Genomic DNA, 19,694 nt, shown 5'->3' on the forward strand with positions numbered 1-19,694 from the left:
CTGTCCATTTTAAGTGTGTTAGTTGTTTATTCTAAAGGTAAGTGTTCTGTCCATTTTAAGTGTTAGTTGTCTATTCTAAAGGTATGTGTTCTGTCCATTTTAAGTGTGTTAGTTGTTTATTCTAAAGGTAAGTGTTCTGTCCATTTTAAGTGTTAGTTGTCTATTCTAAAGGTATGTGTTCTGTCCATTTTAAGTGTTCGTTGTCTATTCTAAAGGTATGTGTTCTGTCCATTTTAAGTGTTCGTTGTCTATTCTAAAGGTATGTGTTCTGTCCATTTTAAGTGTTCGTTGTCTATTCTAAAGGTATGTGTTCTGTCCATTTTAAGTGTTCGTTGTCTATTCTAAAGGTATGTGTTCTGTTCATTTTAAGTGTTTGTTGTCTATTCTAAAGGTATGTGTTCTGTCCATTTTAAGTGTGTTCGTTGTCTATTCTAAAGGTATGTGTTCTGTCCATTTTAAAGTGTGTTCGTTGTCTATTCTAAAGGTATGTGTTCTGTCCATTTTAAGTGTTTGTTGTCTATTCTAAAGGTATGTGTTCTGTTCATTTTAAGTGTTTGTTGTCTATTCTAAAGGTATGTGTTCTGTTCATTTTAAGTGTTTGTTGTCTATTCTAAAGGTATGTGTTCTGTCCATTTCAAGTGTTTGTTGTCTTTTCTTAAGGTATGTGTTCTGTCCTTTTTAAGTGTGTTCGTTGTCTTTTCTAAAGGTATGTGTTCTGTCTTTTTTAAGTGTGTTCGTTGTATATTCTAAAGGTATGTGTTCTGTCCATTTTAAGTGTGTTCGTTGTCTATTCTAGAGGTATGTGTTCTGTCCATTTTAAGTGTTTGTTGTCTAATGAAATGTTGTCCACTCTAGGTGTCTATGTTGTCCACCCAGGATTTGTGTGTGCGTTTGCTGTTGACTCTAGTACTACCATGTTTGTTTATTATTTTTTCTACCTCTTACATCACTTGTTAACCAAGAAAATGTTATGCACGTTCAAACACAACTCCACCATCTTTCTGAACATAAACCTACCACCGTGACGTCATTAGCCGGGGGTGCGGTAACTCATGGTATCGACCCCCCACCCCCTATCCAAAATTTCTTGCTTGACTTCCGTGCCACCCACAAGATCCTACTATTTTTATACATTTTTCCTCGATAAATATCTTTATCTTATCCGGAGATACTTGAGTTTTTCTGTTTCGTGTCACTCTAAAATAGTATCACCTAGTGTTGACCGCCTTCCCCACCACTCACAGTATGCGTCCAGAGTTTCTTCCAGGCATCTCTTCGGGGAGGGGAGGGGGGGAGCACCCCCACTCCCCCCCCCCCCCGAAGAAAGTCTACCGCCCCCCGAACGAAATGGAATTGATATAGAAAATATATACTTTTAACGGTGTCCGCACCCCCCCCCCCCGAAAATGTTGACCCCCCCCCCGAAAATATTAAGTGCCCCCCCCCCCCCCGGAGAAAAAAGTCTGGAAGAAACACTGTATGCGTCTACAGCAAGTCCACTCACACACACACACGTTATTTCTTACCGTTAAAATGTAATCTTCTTATCATCATTTTCTTCTTCTTCGTTCTTAATTCTAGTATTGGGAGGTATTTCCTCCAACACAATTAATTACACGTGTCAACTGGTTATGCGCCATTGAGGCCATTGACTCCGATTTCAGCCTGCTTTTCTTTCTGGATATGCTTCCATAGCCTTTGTCCAACCAAGAACAAACTAATAGGCAGCAGTTGTTTGATTTTAGAGTTGTCTCTCATTGATAAGTGGCTTTCCAGTTATCAAGCCTCATCTGCTGGGGTACCAGAGAAAACTCTACTGCAACTATAGAAAAGATAAAATCAATTTAATATTAATATTTAAATTGTCTTACTAGAAATTAAATTATTGAAACAAATGAACAAAACTTTGACATGAGTCGATAGGGACATCTTAACCACCTGGGGTACCAAAGAAAAGTGTGTTTAAAACTCTAGTGCAATTATAGAAAAGATAAAATCAATTTAATATTAATATTTAAATTATCTTACTAGATATTAAATTATTGAAACAAATAAACAGAACTTTGACATGAGTCGATAGGGACATCTTAACCACCTGGTGTACGTCGAGATAATTAGGCCAAATTGAACATCAGTCAGAGTCGTAGCGACCCCTCCCGGCGCCCGGGGACACACTTTCAATTTGGCGCCCCCCCCCCCCCATATATTTTTTATGTTTATAATTCAAATAGACAGCTAAAATGAGCTTTTGATTTTGTTTTTCAAACCCATTTTGGCGCCCCTAGGGTCGACGCCCGGGGACATATGTACCCACCCGCCCCCAGCGGTAGATACTGTTAAAATGTCATTCTTTGTGATACATAAAAAAAATTTTCGTTTATTTATTTAGTCCCACCTCATACAACTTCTTAAAAAATAATAAACAGTTACGGGAAAAACCCTCGATACTATCTCACGTGCTGTTTCTCACCGCTGGTTGTAGGACTCAATATGTCGATATGTACCACTCAACTACTGTCATGTATCTCAAACACTCGCCTCGTTCAGTCTTGTAGGTCAGATCCTAAGAAATTCAACCTACTGCTGGTTGGACAAAGGTACAAGCCACGCGTTTAGAACGTGGCCTTTTGCAAACAAGTTAAACAAAAGCGTTCTTTGTTGAAATATATCATGTCACTTTCGCTGATGTATCGTATTTGGCTATGTGTTGAATGTACTTTCTTGAAGTATTTAATCGTGTCATTTTTTTACAATTTGTCACGATTCTTGTTATTGATTGAACGAACTGTAGATATTTGTATTACAATTTTAGGTTGTCCGGACAATTGCTGAAGTTCGATACTCAGGTTCGAGTCCGAATGAGGCTCACTCAGCTCCGATAGGTACCTGGCATAAGTTGGGAGAAATTCAAGGCGACTGGGCACATAGCTCACCACGAAATCCCATCTCTTGGCGTTAACAGAGAAGCAGAACTCTACTTCATCTGGTGTTTTTTTTTTGGGTCCGATAGGTCTGAAATTGAACTTAGGCGTAGCGACCCTTCCCGGCTTAGAACTCGAGAATTTTTCGAATTTTAACAACCGACTCGACCAAGCTTCCAACACAATTAAGTATACGTGTCAACTGGTTATGCGCCATTAAGGCCATTGACTCCGATTTCAGCCTGCTTTTCTTTTTGGATTTGCTTCCAACCAAGAAAAAACTACAAGGAAGAAGTTGATTTTATTTTGGAATTATCTCTCCCAGAGGCGTAACGACCCTACCTGGCGCCCGGGAACAAACTTTCAATTTGGCGCTCCCTCGGGAGCAAATTTTCAATTTGCGCCCCCTCAACTTTTCGATTTGCACCCCCCGCCCTCAACTTTCCGGAATTGCACCCCCCCCTTAACTTTTCGATTTGCACCCCCTCAAACTTTCGATTTGCACCCCCCTCAAACTGCAAAAATGGCAGCAAAATTGACATTTTAATTTGGGTTTTCCAACCCATTTTGGCGCCCCCTAAGGTCGGCGCCCGGGGACATATGTCTTGACTACACAGTTACTTCCCTTTAAAAAATCATTAAATCGAGGGAAGTAATAATTTACTTTTCATTAATTTGTTTTGGTGTTAAGAAAAAAATAATTACATAATTAGCGGGGATTGATTAAGTGCAGTGTCGTTGGTATTTTTAATACTGCCTTTTATTTATTCTATACACTGAACATACTGTTCACTAATTATTTTTTAAAATCAATAGCATTTAATAAGCCATGTCCTACAAATCCTATATGTGTATTTCTTTCCATTTACGGATAAGCTTGGAGTATTATAATTTTGTTCACTAAATTGAAACAGGCGCGTCCGCCGGCGCCCCTGCACGGTTCAATTTGGCGCCCTGGGCTATCATGTGAGCGCTATGCTGCATAATTTTGTTTTAAACAGTGCGATAGACTATGGATAAGAAAGGTTACTACAGTCTTTAAGTGAATCAAATCCGGGCGTCCTCCGGCACCCCGACAGGGTGCTATTTGGCGCCCCGGGCCTTCCCGTGTTCGCTATGGTACCTACGTTCGAGTAAGTGAGTTCAAAAGACTATGAATAAGTTGGGTACTATAGTCGTTTACTAAGTTGAATCAGGCGGTTACGCCGCACGTCGTCATGGTGCGATTTGGCGCCCCGGGCTAGACTGTGGACACTTTGAGTTTATCTTTGCGTTTGTCTTTTATTTGTCTTTGAGTTTGGGTTTGCGTTTGTGGTTGTGTTTGGGTTTGAATTCGGGTTTGGGCTTGTTTTCGTTTGCTTTGTTTCTTTGCGTTTGTGTTTTCTTTATGTTTGTGTTTGTGATTGTGTTTGTGTTTGCGTTTGTTTTTGTATTTGCGTTTGTGTTATGTTTGCGTTGTTGTTTTTTTGTGTGTTTTGGTTTTGTTTGGTTGTGGTTGGGTTTGTGTTTGCGTTTGGATTTGTTTTTGTTTGCTTTTTTGTTTGCGTTAGTGTTTGTGTTTTCTTTGAGTTTGTGGTTGGGTTTGTCTTTGCGTTTGTTTTTGTGTTTTCGTTTGTGTTTGTTTTGTGTTAGTGTTATGTTTGCGTTTTTTGTGTGTTTTGGTTGATTGTGGTTAGGGTGGTCAATGCCGGATAAATGCTGATTACTAAACACACAAGTTATGGTCCTTTATAGATACGTTTTTCAGAGATGCCAGTGCAGGGCCTGGCCGGGACGGCTAGTAAATACATAATTATCTCCCCTCAGCTGGACACGCATAACTGCCCGGGTGGGTAGGTTTCTCGTGTAGCTAATTTCAAATTTTATTTTAACGTTAGACTTGTTGAATGGAAATTGCTCTAAAACTTTTCATGAGGTCAATAAACGTTTACAACACAATCGAATGGTATGCCTGCTCACACATAGACACACTTAATATATACATACACATATATATATATATATATATATATATATATATATATATATATATATATATATATATATATATATATATATATATATATATATATATATATATATATATATATATATATATAAGCATTTTATATATCATTTTCCAAACGTATTTCAGTAACCAATTATATATATATATATATATATATATATATATATATATATATATATATATATATATATATATATATATATATATATATATATATATAAAGTGGTTATTGAAATACAATTTTTTGAATAATGCATACAAAATACAAATTATTTATTAACCCCCAAAATCAGCTAATGTAATCCATATTCTACTTTTTTTCATTAATGTTCATTAAATACATATACATAAAATCTGTTTTGAGAAAAAAAAATCTCCCAATCCCCCCCCCCCCCCCCCCCCCCCCCCCATGCTTCATAAACACGTCACACAGCCCCAGATAGTAAAATAGCCATCCAATAGACACAGAGGCAGAAATAGGATGGATGTCGTGTTCAATGTAAGCGGTCATCGGCTCTACAATTACGTACGCATCGACTTTCAATGTTGTTTTGTTTACTGTTCACTGTTGTAAAGTAAAGCTTGAGGTACAAGATTCATACTTGAATAGACAAAAAGTAAGTCTTTTTTTCCTCGTCAAATTAGAGAATTGTATTGTTTCAGAACCTGTTTTTGTTGGGGTGGATTTTATTTACTTTTCTTTTCGGGAATATGAATTTTTATTAGCTAGAAGCATTGGGATTTCAATGAATTGCGATGAACTATCAATGGAGATAGGACGATTGCAATTAATTTCTCAAACGCTTAGATGTATTTTCATTAGTTCTTAAGCTATAGTATCTGGGTATTAGTCACTTACTTCAGTATGAGCCTAGAATAATTAAAGAATTAAAGACTAAAATCCGAAGTTTTTGTGGACGTCATAAATGGATGACCCCTGACTCGTGTTTTATGTGATGTGAAAAAACATACCCGAAATTTAGCCCAGAAACAAAAATCTTATTTACGAGTATTCAAAAACTCATAACGGCTTCTTCACGTAGAGTAGAAGTGAATGAAATTGTAAACTAATAATATTCCGCACTGTTATACACATTTTATTTTGCGTTCACTTGGTGTGCAATTCTTTTTTCTACGAGATTCTATTTTATTTAAAAAGTGTAAGTAATTAAAAATGGATTTAAAATCATGTCTATATCCCGAGTTGCCATCCCCTGTTGTCTTCTTCTTCTTCGTTCTTAATTTTTAGTGTTGGAAGGGATCGAGCCTTATCTGCCAGAGGGTTTGAACTCGAGACTTTTTTTCGAATGTATCAACCATGACTCGACCACGCCTCCATCACAATTAAGGATACGTGTCAACTGGTTATGCGCCTTTGAGGCCATTGATTCCGATTTCAGCCTGCTTTTCTTTATGGATTTGCTTCCATATCCTTTGTCCAACCAAGAACAAACTACAAGGCAGCAGTTGTTTGATTTTGGAGTTGTCTCTCCTAGAAGAATGGCTGTCCAAAGCTAACGAGCCTCATCTGCCCGAGGGTTCGAACTCGAGACTTTTCGGTTCAGCAACCATGAGCTTTACCGACTCAACCACCCCGACCCTTATCCCCTGTTGTTTCATATTAGAATATTCGAGAAATTTTAGGTGAAATCACTCCCGGTTTATTTAAAATATTTTCCCCCCTCTTATTTTCTACATCACAGTCCGAACGACCATGCCCAGAGGATTCCTAAAGCTGGCGACCAGGACGCTGATTGTCTCAGCTCTGTTCGGCTGTGTGCTGTTCACGCACAGGAACATTCTCCAGAGGTACGTCGTCGACATCATAGCAGACGCCACTCCACCGGTCGCGGCCATCTTTAACCCGAGGAGCCTCAAGGAGATTCACACCCTGACCCAGGAGGAAAGTCTCCCGTCCACGCCAACATGTAACGGCACCGTCCACACGACAGTCAACAAAAGCTCACAGGTCCATCCAGCATGCCCGGACCTGCCTTCCACGCTGAGTAATTTCCTTTCTAAATTTACAATTAGCAATTTTTTTTTTCAAAGTAGATATAATAAATTATGGTTTAGCATGAGCTAAATAAAATACCTACGAACAGCATACGGAGTTTTTTTCCAGGCATCTCTTCGGGGAGGGGGGGGGGGGAAGAAAGTCTACCGCTAAAGAGAATATATACTTTTGACAGTGTCCGCACCCCCCACCCTGAAATTGTTATCCGCTCCCCCGAAAATTTCAAGTGCCCCCCCCCCCCCCGGAGAAAAATGTCTGGAAGAAACACTGACAGCATACGTAATAGAATTGAATGAATGAGATACCTTTTAAGGATTCTGATGAGTCGTAAGAAAAATAATTCTTTTTTTTTCTTTACTTTTTAAGCATATTTTCTGTTATGCACATTTATATATATATATAAAGAAGATTATTTTTAAAAATTGGCAACAGAAGAGGCGAAGCTATGTCTTTGGAAAGTTCTAGGCCTATATGGGATGGGTAAAATGAGACGACGGTTTGTGTTGTAAAAAAACAAGTCAGACAAATAAAGATTTGTGACATTTTTTTTAGTTTCCCTGGTGTAGCTTATATTATTTTTTTTTAATCTACTGGATGAATATTAATTTTAATTTCGAGTCTAGAAATTATTAGATAAGCCAGCACCAGAGGCGTAGCGAGAGGGGGGGACATATGTCCCCGGGCGCCGACCTTAGGGGGCGCCAAAATGGGTTGGAAAAACAAATTGAAAGTTTGAGAGGGGGTGCAAATCGAAAGTTTGAGGGGGGGGGGGGGCGCAAATCGAAAGTTTTTTTTTGGGGGGGGGGGGTTGCAAATCGAAAGTTTGAGGGGGGGTGTGATGACGCAAGATTACGTCAGACATGTTTAGCAGATATAGGTTAGCAGAAACAGACTATAGGCCTAGTTGGTTGGTTAGAGAGGCCAATGGGCGCACAGGGCTGACCGGTCACGTGGGACGGTCAGCTGACCACGGAGGCGTGGGGCAGTAGAGCGATAGGCCGGGAGTTGTGAGGTAGCGGTCAGAGACGGCCGAGAATGTAGATAGTTAGGAGATCATGATTAGCTAGTGAGGTAGAAGGTGTTAGATTGTAGAATGTAGAGAACAGTTAGTGTTAGGATTGGTCATGGGAGTGCGTAGTTAGTAGTATAATGAACAGTCAGATAGAAGTAGTACAGTGTAGATCAGTTAGGTAGAAACTTGAACATATATATCATTTTAATAAAGAACAATTATAGTTGAACTTGAACTGTGTGTTGTTGCATTCATTCGTTCCCGCCTTCCTAAAATCGCCACCCTCACAACTGGTGGAGCGCGGGTCGAGTAAGGGAAAGAACGTATATCAGCTATTCATGACGGAGTATGACTGGTGTATTGCTTTCTCTAACTCATCACAACAGCAGGTTCCTTCAGCCAGAGCGAGTTTGGATTACCAATACAAGGGAACAGTCACCATGTTCAAAAAGATAAGTACCTTCCATCATTTTTTTTAAACGTTTGGGTTTATACCCGTGCTGGATAGTTTGTGCCAGCGGTTTTTCTGCCTTACACATTCTATTGTTACGCCCTGTTGCCTTAGTTATTTTGACTTTCCTCAACACACACACATACACATACACAACCATGGAGGCAGAGTTTCAATGCTATAAACAGGGCATACCATTAGACAAAACAGGAGAAGAAGTTGAAACATTTGTAGAGAATAAGTTAAGAAACAAGATAGTCAAGATAGTAAGACATGTCAAGAACAAAAGCATAGTTAGCATTAGAATCAGTGAAACAAATAGATAACACGCAACTGCCCAAGAACATCAACCCCATGACCAGGAATTTGACCCGGACCGCCCCCATAAATGATTTTGAACAACGGACAAAAGTGAAGTCAAGTCGAGTTTTGTGTTGATCTAAAATCTAAGTAGTCGAGAAAATCGGCGTGAAGTCGATATAGTTGAAGTCGAAGTCAGTGTAGTTAAACTGAAGTCAATTGTGTTATTGAAGTCAGGGAAGTATAAGTCAGAACTGAAGTCAAAGAAGTTATTTGAAGTCAGTCAAGTCAGTCAATGTTGTTAAAGTCGTAGTTGAGGTCATAGTGACGTAGTTGAAGTCATGTTGCAGTCAAAGTGAAGTCTTTGAAGTCATATTGAAGTTGTTGAAGTCAAAGTGAAGTCTTTGAAGTCATATTGAAGTAGTTAAAGTCAAGGAAAAGTCTTTGAAGTCAAAGTGAAGACGTTTAAGTCGTCGAAGTTTAAGTCAGTCAGAGGTCTATGAAGATGAAGTCAGTCGATTTAGTTGTCGCAGTGAAGTTAGTCGTCAAAGAGAATTCAGTCGTCAAGTGAAGTCGAAGTCGGTCAGTGATGTTTATGAAGTCAGTGAAGTCAGTCGTCAGAGGAAATCAGTCGTTAATTTGAAGTCAGTCGAGTTACTGAAGTCAAAGTGAAATAAGTGAAGTTACTGAAGTCAGTTAAAGTGAAATAAGTCAAGTTACTGAAGTCATGAGTGAAGTCAGTCATTAAGTCAAGCCAGCCAGTTTTTTTTTGGTCAGAAGTCAGATAGTGAGAGCTGCTCCACTATTTGATCACGTGTTGAAATATTGATTTGAAATGGCAGAATATTATTGATATACACTCACATGTCTATTCTTTTTGTGAAGCTATTTCTAAGCTCTAGTAGTGTTTACGTCTATTGAGTTTATTAGGCTTTACAGATTGCTGTTAGATTAGAGTGTACTGATTTTTTTGTATTTGGTCATTTTTTGTAATGTTATATTTTTGTAATGTTATTTTTATATGTTGTTGTACCGCCAGACAAATGTTCAGCACGTTTAAATTTGGGTTTGAGGTTTTTTTAAATGGAAGGTACCTCTGTCTGAATACTTGTCTGCGCGGGCACTAAGATAGTCACGTAAAACCATTGCTCATGGTCTCGTAATACAATTTCAGACCCACCAGCGCTATTCAGAATGAGACGAGATGAAGCCGACACTTCAAAGAGTGCCGCCACCTGAAGCCCTGATTACGTTGAATTACCTGGACAGCGGACAGCCCTGCTGAACAGAGAATTGCCCTGGTCAAGATAGCGGACGCATCGACACCGCTTCGCACCCGCACTGGGGTTGAATAACAGACCGCCAGCTACGTACACCTACGTCGGCACATACAAAGGGTAGACGACCCATCGTCCAAGTTCCCAGCGTCGGAACGTTACGTCATTGTTCGCCACCGCATCAGACAGCTCCAGTTCATCGCATAACCACTCTACGTGGACGTCTCAACCAGCGTTGAGTTTGTTGCGTCATCACATTGACCAACGAAAGTTACGCCTACACCCGCCTCACGGGAATTTACATCAAAATTCGCCACAACCCACCCACCACAGAGGAACGCCAGCAATTACATAACACTTACACGTACACTTACACTGCTCGCAGAGACCGTTCAACCATTTACACATTCTACTAAGATTAGCTCAAGGCCAGTACACGACAACCTAGCCAGAACTTGAGTTGCACATGATTGAATTCACGCATACCATGAAACATAGACATACATTATCAAGCAGAGACACCACAGACGTCAGGATACCTACACAAGAACGAAAACAATGACATTTTTTTTCAAGAACACAGACACAAGATTTTATTTTTTTGTAAACTGTGCTGTCCCATTTTGTATTTGATTTACATGATTGATGTTAGGGATAGAATAGAGTAGTAAGATAGATAGTTGTTGATGTATTAGATTAGTAGTAGACGCTGAAAAATATAATTTGTCAGCTACAGAAAGGGAGGGAGATATGTGATGACGCAAGATTACGTCAGACATGTTTAGCAGATATAGGTTAGCAGAAACAGACTATAGGCCTAGTTGGTTGGTTAGAGAGGCCAATGGGCGCACAGGGCTGACCGGTCACGTGGGACGGTCAGCTGACCACGGAGGCGTGGGGCAGTAGAGCGATAGGCCGGGAGTTGTGAGGTAGCGGTCAGAGACGGCCGAGAATGTAGATAGTTAGGAGATCATGATTAGCTAGTGAGGTAGAAGGTGTTAGATTGTAGAATGTAGAGAACAGTTAGTGTTAGGATTGGTCATGGGAGTGCGTAGTTAGTAGTATAATGAACAGTCAGATAGAAGTAGTACAGTGTAGATCAGTTAGGTAGAAACTTGAACATATATATCATTTTAATAAAGAACAATTATAGTTGAACTTGAACTGTGTGTTGTTGCATTCATTCGTTCCGGCCTCTCTCATAAAATCGCCACCCTCACAGGGGGGGTGCAAATCGGGCGCCAAAATGAAGGCAAGAATGAAAACATTTTTCTAAACGGTAAGACACCAAAAAATTGAAGTAAAATATACAAAATAGGTTTTAAAAAACACGTTTTAATTATCTGAAGTTGGAAGAATCAAACCAACCATGGAAATGTACACAGCATCTGAGCTCACCGCCATGTTTCCTGACCTACAAAATGGCGGCCACTACAAGCCCCGGATGTGCACGCCCGTGGAAAAGACCGCCATCTTGATACCGTACAGGAACAGATGCACCCACCTGTTCATTCTCCTACCTGCATTGATCCCGATGTTGATCAGACAAAATATTGATTTTACGATTTACATCATCGAACAGGTAAAATATTCTTTAGTAGTCCCACCTAATCTATAGGGGTCATCCATAAATGACGTCACGCTTTTCTGGACAATTTTTCATCCACCCTCCCCTCCGTCACACGTCGTCACAAAAAGCCAGACTCTCCCCTCCCCCTTAAAATGACGTCACACCTCAGCCTACAACCCCCACACAAAATTGCTGTTGAATTTTTCTTAAAACATCGATATTTTCCAAAATCTTGTCTGAACTCTGTCAACATAAAGTATTTTAATCAATTCCTATTACAATTTATTAAAACTGTTTTCTAAAACGCGAAATAACGGCTAAAACTCGTTTTCTAACATTGCTTTTTTATAATGCAAAAAACGTGACTTCACACCATCTGAACCCCCCTCCCCTCCCCCTCATCACACACCGTCACAAAATTACGGACCCCCCCTCTTCGAATGTGACGTCATTTATGAAAGGCCCCCATACATGCCATCACACAAAGGCAACTATCTAAATGTTACATAAACGAACATCTTAATGTGAATATATAATAAGTGTGGCATAACGTAATAGTAGGACAGGTATTATAAGCCTACAAGTATTTTATTTTTAATTTTTTTACGAAGTTGACAATTTTAACAATTTTTTTAATTAGTCTTTATTTATACATTCATAAATATTTTTATTTTAAATCATAGCAATTGAAACAAAATTTAAAAAAAATAGCAATATTTTGCTTGCAGAGTTTCTTCCAGGCATCTCTTCGGGGGGGGGGGGGGGTGCCCCGCCCCGAATAAAGTCTACCCCCCCCCCAACGAAATGGTATTTATATAGAAAATATATACTTTTGACAGTGTCCGCCGCCCCCCCCCCCCCCAAATTTCAAGTGCACCCCCGGAGAAAAAAAGTCTGGAAGAAACACTGTTTGCTTGTAAATCTGGTAATGTCAGTATAACAAGCTGTGTCACCAGTGTGACATTTTGTACACCCAACTTTCAGACGTCGGCCGGGACTTTCAACAAAGGCATCATGTTTAACGCTGGCTTCCTGGAGGCCCTGAACGTGGATAACTACGATTGCTTCATCCTGCATGACGTCGACATGATCCCGATAGACGACCGGAACATGTATAGGTGTAACAAGACGGGACCAATACACTTCTCGTCTGCCGTCAATAAATTTGATTACAAGTTGGTTTTAATTTTTCTAATTTTTAAAATCAAATTAAATTAGAGGAACTGACATTGGTTTAAGTATATATTTTCCTCTTCAAGTCTTCGTTCTTAAATGTTATATTTAAGAACATTTCTTGAAACATCTATATATAGAATTCTCTTCATTGGGAACATGCGAGACACCACATAAACGCACGCCAGAGGCGTAGCGATGGGGCGGGTGGGGGGGGGGTGCAGGGGGGGGGGGACATTTGTCCCCGGGCGCCGACCTTAGGGGGCGCCAAAATGGGTTGTAAAAACAAATTAAAATGCCATTTTAATTTTATTTTTGCAGTTTGAGGGGGGGGGGGGGGGGTTGCAAATCGAAAGTTTGAGGGGGGGGGGTGCAAATTGAAAATTTGCTCCCGATGGCGGGCGCCAAATTGAAAGTTTGTCCCCGGGCGCTACGCCTCTGACGCACGCCGTTACTCCCCCGCTCTCTAGGCTACCACCCCCACCCCACCAGTCTGGTGAGCTGTGGTTAACACTAAATGTTTACAATCGTAGAGCCGGGTCGAATTAGTGACGCTATTAGGGGCAAATAATTTAGTTTTTAAACGATTTGAAAAGAAGTAGAGGTAATAACAAGTTCTGTCTCCGGCTAACGAGCATCATCTGCCCGGGGGTTCGAATCCGGGAAATTTTGGGGGTTAGCAAAATACGATCGCTAGGTTGACCACACATTCCCACTTAGTTTGAACATAATACAGATATAAAAAATCTTTACAAGAACACGCTTTTAAACTCACAGAAAATTATAAAATAAAACAAGCTTGCTTTAACAAAATAATAATAAGATATGTCGCTAATGAAATCTCTCATGCATTTGAGAGACAAAACTTATTATTAAAGTAAGCATGTTTGTTATATCTTATTGAATTAAGAAAACAATAATTTCAGAGATTACTATCCAGGTTTGTTTGGGGGCGTGGTCAGCTTCACACGTGACCACTTTAAACTAATCAACGGCGCTTCTAACATGTACTTTGGCTGGGGCGGGGAAGATGACGATCTGAGAGACAGGTTACATTTTTTTTTTGTTTTTTTTGTTTTAGGAAAAAATACAATTACGTGTTTTAATTAACTAACATATTCAAAAAAATTAAGAAATAAGAATTATTTTTTAAACCAATTTCTTAACACTATTCAAATTTATTCTTTTTAATTGTTTAAAGAAATATACATTTTTTTTAGAAAAGGATGCTTGGTCTAGGGTAAAGGAGGGCGTTAAGAGCCGTGTGGTATTAAGCCCCAATCAACACCCCACCCCCACAAAACCCCCAATAACACTGCTAATCTTTTTCTGAGGTAACAACCACTGCTGTTCTTTGATAACAGAGAAGCAGAGGATTCATTTTATGTAATTTATGACCCACTTGGTCCAATAGGGAGAGGATGAGACAGGATTTAATCCCACTGCTCTTTCCCTAAAATTTCTCATCTCCATAAAACCATTTTGTGAACTTTTTTTCCAAATAGACATAACTTGGGAAACTTCACTTTGTAATAAACCAAATGAGTTTTTCAAGCCCATTCTTTGTTCCTGTATTAGAGCATTGGTTGTTGTACATTTTAACACTATTTTTATAGCTATGGCTAGAATAGTTTTATTTTGGTGAATTTTTTTTGCATAGTGATTATTGGTGCCAAAACAAAATGGCAGACATTTGTCCCATTTTACCATGCTATAAAGTTTTTATCATAATCAGAGTAAAACTTGAGTAATCATTACCATAATGGTTTTATTTGTTAGATAATAACTAAATCTACATGAATACATTAATTTTGTCCACTAGCTTGCCTGTTTAGAAAAGTTATAACAGATACTGTTATGTGGCTCTTGAAACCCTATGTGCAAGTTTCTCATTTATTAGACCACTGAATATGACACAGGTATAGGAATAGTTAACACAAAATGTATTAATTGTTAAACAGACTTGTGTCTAAATGATAGAAATACTATTCTAACCTGCTAAAAAGTTAAAATTCAGCCATCTGATGTTAGCCAAGTAATCTTTAAAAGGTACACGTCCTTATTACCCCTAAGGGGCAATACAGCCGACTCAGCCCCCATCTGTTTCTAACCAACCATAAAACTTCTAATATCTTTGTAGGTAACAGGAATAAATGTTCTTAGGTCTCAGCCAATCTGGGGTGGTATGTTATGTAATTTATGACCCTCATGGTCCAGCAGGGAAGTAAACAGACACATTAATACCACTGCTCCCCCCTTACAATTTCTTACCCCCATGATACCCGGCCCCCACCAGTTTCTGGCCCACCATAAAACTTCATCTCTTTGTAGGTAACATGGATTACAGTTACAGATCTCAGACAATCTGGGGTGGCATGTTATGTAATATATGACTTTCATGGTCTAGCAGGGTGGAGACCAAAGAGGAATCAGTACCACTGCTCTCCCCTCACAATTTCTCACCTCCATGATAGCCAGACCCCACCTGTATCTAACCCACCATAAAACTTCATCTCTTTGTAGGTAACATGGACTAAGTTCTTAGATCTCAGCCAACCAGAGATAGCATCTCCTTATGTAATGTATGGCCCTCAGGGTCCAGCAAGGAGAAAAAAGGGGAAACCAGTACCACTGCTCTCCCCTCACAATTTCTCACCTCCATGATAGCCAGACCCCACCTGTATCTAACCCACCATAAAACTTCATCTCTTTGTAGGTAACATGGATTTAGTTCTTAGATCTCAGCCAACCATAGATAGCATCTCCTTATGTAATTTATGGCCCTCAGGGTCCAGCAAGGAGAACAAAGGGGAAACCAGTACCACTGCTCTCCCCTCAACATTTCTCACCTCCATGTCATGTTATGTAATGTATAGCACACATGGCTTATCAGGGGAAAGCATTAAGGCAGATTAGTTAGTACCACCCCTTTTTACATACAAGAATGTTAACTCTGGACAGCTACACACTAGTATACTAGCTACACACTAGGCATACTAATGTGCCTACTGTAAACTACTAGACTTTAGGCCCTATGTACACCTGCAATTGTATCAATTGTAGACTGGGCCCATTGGGGCCTAGTGATAGCTAGTATCAGTTAAAGTGTGTGTACACAGCATTAACTATTTTGGGGTTAGAAATTAATTATTTTTATTGCGGAGTTAGTCTAAACTAGGGATAATACTTATTGCCCCATTGCCCGGCTCCTTTCACCCCAAATGCTGATTTTGGGGGTATGACTATAAATGTTCAATTAAACCCATTTAAAGTATATTTAATAGACTTTGTTATTATTTTTATATTGTGTAAGATATGTTAGAATAATTTTGCCATATTTTCAATACTAAAAAATTCTTAGATTAGTAGAAATCTATAAAAATGTACAGGTGCTAAAAAGTGTGGCTCTTAACGCCCTCCTTTACCCTATAAAGTTCCCTTTTCAAAACTGACGGTCTATAGAGTAAGTGAAGTAGAGTTCACCTGTTTCTGTTACCTCGGCATATGAAGAGATAGTGTGGTCAGCACTATGCCAGTGTGGTCAGCTTTATGCCCAGCCGCCTTTACTTTCCCTAACGTGAGTTAGGTACCCATCAGAGTTGGGTGGACTCAGGGACGGTCTACTGACTTGAACCCAGATTCGAACTCGAGACTTACGGGTTAGCAGTCCAGCTCTCTACCGCTAGACTACTCCGTCCCATGCTTGGTCTATAGTCTCAGTTATTTTGGCGTAATGATAGCATTCTTTACTACCCTAAAAAGATGGCCCTTGTTTCAAGTTGTGTAGATCAGCTGTTCTTAACCTGGGTTCGATCCCAGGTGGGTCAGCTTCATGGGTGCGGTGGGTCAGTCTCAGTCAAGCCACACCGACACATAATTCACAATCGGATTCCGTACTATTTTGAAGGGTTCGTTGAATGCACATATGAAACCGGTGGGGTGCGGTACCACCGAATAGGTTAAGAACCACTTTTTAGTTACACAATAAGCGAAATTTATTTGTTCATACTATCCCCCCCCCCCCACACACACCCATCCTATTGGATATTCAATGCCAATCACTGAGTACTGGGTAAGACCTTGGAATTACACACACCAACACCCCAACACACACACACAAACACATACACACACACTCCCACTTTTTATCTGTGCAACTCGACTAGAGATTTTTTTCGAAAGAAAAGTAACAATTTTAATTCCCACATAAATAAACCCACAAATTGTAAACTGTTACAGAGCGGTGCATAAGAAATTACCTTTACTGCGCAAGAAACTGTCGGTGGGTATCTACGACATGGTGACACACCAAAAGGACAAGGGATGGGAGATTAATCCACAAAGGTAAGGGAGGTAATTGCACAAATGTAAGGGAGGTAAAAGCACAAATGTAAGGGAGATAAATACACAAATGTAAGGGAGGTAAATACACAAAGGTAAGGGAGATAACTACACAAAAGTAAGGGAGATAAATACACAAAGGTAAGGGAGGTAATTGCACAAATGTAAGGGAGATAAATGCACAAATGTAAGGGAGATAAATACACAAATGTAAGGGAGATAAATACACAAATGTAAGGGAGGTAAATACACAAATGTAAGGGAGATAAATACACAAAGGTAAGGGAGATAATTACACAAATGTAAGGGATGTAAATATACAAAGGTAAGGGAGATAAATACACAAAGGTAAGGGAGATAACTACACAAAAGTAAGGGAGATAAATACACAAAGGTTAGGGAGGTAAATACACAAATGTAAGGGAGATAAATACACAAATGTAAGGGAGATAAATTAACAAATGTAAGGGAGGTAAATACACAAATGTAAGGGAGACAAATACACAAATGTAAGGGAGGTAAATACACTAATGTAAGGGAGATAAATACACAAATGTAAGGGAGATAAATTAACAAATGTAAGGGAGGTAAATACACAAATGTAAGGGAGATAAATACACAAATGTAAGGTAGGTAAATACACAAATGTAAGGGAGGTGAATGCACAAATGTAAGTGAGGTAAATACACTAATATAAATACCAAAGGGTAGTGGGGTAAATCTATAAAGGTAACGAATGTAATTATACAGAGGTAATGGAAGTAAATTCATAAAGGGAGGCAAATACAGTAAGATAATGGAGGTAAATCCAGTAAGTTAAGCAAATTTGAGTTAAATACACACGGAATTTTTTAAGTGACTAACTGTTTTGTGTGTAATGTACATCACAATAATGTGTACTTTAAAGTAAATAGGCCTTTGTTTTTTGGTCTTTAAGACTTTAAGCCAATGAGAACAACCTATTCGAAGGGGAGATAACAATGAAATATTTGTTGAATTAGTTTAATTCTAATTAACACACTTTTAAAAATATACCTAAACACATTATTAGATTTTTTTACGCCTGAAGTTTTTGCTTGCATTTGTCAGACAAAATAAAGTTCTAAAATTCTTCTTTTAAAATAAGTCTTGTTCCTTCAGGTTTAATTGTGGTCCGCCCCAATTAAATAGCCATTAAGCCATAAAATATAATTAAATGTTCAAAGCATTATTTAACTAACAGAAGTCAGCGAGATTTTTTAAGAACTGTTAGATCCAGCCTTCCTAATGCATGTATTTAAGTCTGTAACTGCAGGAATTCTCACCTGAATCCAAATCTAGTCCCCCCAATGCCTATATGTAAGGTGGTAACTTCTGGAATTCTCACCTGAATCCAAATCTAGTCCTCCCAATACCCGTATGTAAGGTGGTAACTTCTGGAATTCTCACCTGAATCAAACTGTTCCAGACTCAAGGTGTACGCCAGCAGACGCAAGAGGCAGGACATTGACGGCATCAACTCCGTAATCTACACTAAAGTCGGCGTGGACACGACGCCCCTCTACACCTGGATCAAAGTTGCCTTCGATAAACAACAAATTTTAGATGTTCGTTAAAATTTTATTTTCATGCATCTAGATAGTTAAAAATGTGTATTAAATAATTTACAGGCAACTTCAGATTCTTAGAAATAGTAAATTAATTAGCAATTACGATTCTTGCAAGCAAAATTTATCCAACCTTCTAATTAAAAAAAGTACTTTTAAAATAGGAATTAGTGTATCTCCGTCCTATAATCATTAGCTAGTTTTGGATTAATAATCCTACTGCACGTTAACTTTCATTTAAACAATTTTTTTAAATTGGAAAAATTGTTACAATTGTTGTTTTTTTCATTTAAATCAACCTTCCTATGCTTCTCAGCGTTTGTTGAAATTGTAGGCATTTAAAAACCCAAATCATCACAGTTTTTAAAAAACTAGAAACAAAAATCGTTTATAGATAACTTTGATGTATGCTAGCAACGTATTGTTAAACTGCTCATATAGTTTTAATTTTGGTATCAAGGAATGCAGCCTATTTCCCAACTTTAATCATGTATTCAGACGAAAAATGAGATCTAAAATAAAAATAAAAACAACCTTAAAATTATTACATCATTTATAAATAAAAACACGAAAATAACAACAACAATTAGCTCCAAATAAAGTTTCGTCTTCGTCAGTATAGAAAACCCATAAAAGATAACTAACTGAATACTTTCTCTCTGCATGCCAACGTAAGCAATACTTTTTATAATGCATCAAAGCAAACTACAGCGTATGCGATAGAAAAGTACCAACAGGCATTGAATGTTTCTACTTTTTTTTTGTCCTCAGACTGTCCCCAAGGACCTACGAATGTCCTCCAACGTTGATGGCAGCTATTTATACGCCAAGTTTAAAATCATTTAGTTTTGTAAATACATTTGTCACCGAAATATCAGTGCCTCATTATAATATCTAGTGTTGTGCAGTTGTTTATTTCTTACAACCCCTAAGGTGTATGTGTGTGTGTGTGTGCGTGTGTGTATGTGTATGTGCGTGTGTGTGTGTGTGTGATCGTGTGAATCAAAGCTACTGTGTTGTTGAGTGGGCAGTGCAGTA

The 19,694-nt window shown here is 38.8% G+C and overlaps 1 protein-coding gene across 1 annotated transcript; it reads left to right on the forward strand.

The window, feature by feature from the left end:
• The first annotated feature begins 5,351 nt into the window (after nt 1-5,351).
• LOC131957427 (beta-N-acetyl-D-glucosaminide beta-1,4-N-acetylglucosaminyl-transferase-like) lies at nt 5,352-19,554 on the forward strand. The gene is made up of 8 exons (XM_059322225.1): nt 5,352-5,546; nt 6,633-6,935; nt 11,336-11,568; nt 12,541-12,731; nt 13,656-13,778; nt 16,969-17,073; nt 18,518-18,656; nt 19,428-19,554. The coding sequence occupies exons 2-8, from the start codon at nt 6,644-6,646 to the stop codon at nt 19,500-19,502; spliced, it is 1,158 nt and encodes a 385-aa protein (XP_059178208.1). The 5' UTR covers nt 5,352-5,546; nt 6,633-6,643; the 3' UTR covers nt 19,503-19,554.
• Nucleotides 19,555-19,694: the final 140 nt, after the last annotated feature.

Source organism: Physella acuta, unplaced genomic scaffold, assembly GCF_028476545.2.
Source record: "Physella acuta isolate Inbredline_101_S28 unplaced genomic scaffold, ASM2847654v3 ptg001240l, whole genome shotgun sequence".
Classification (NCBI taxonomy): Eukaryota; Metazoa; Mollusca; class Gastropoda; family Physidae; genus Physella; species Physella acuta.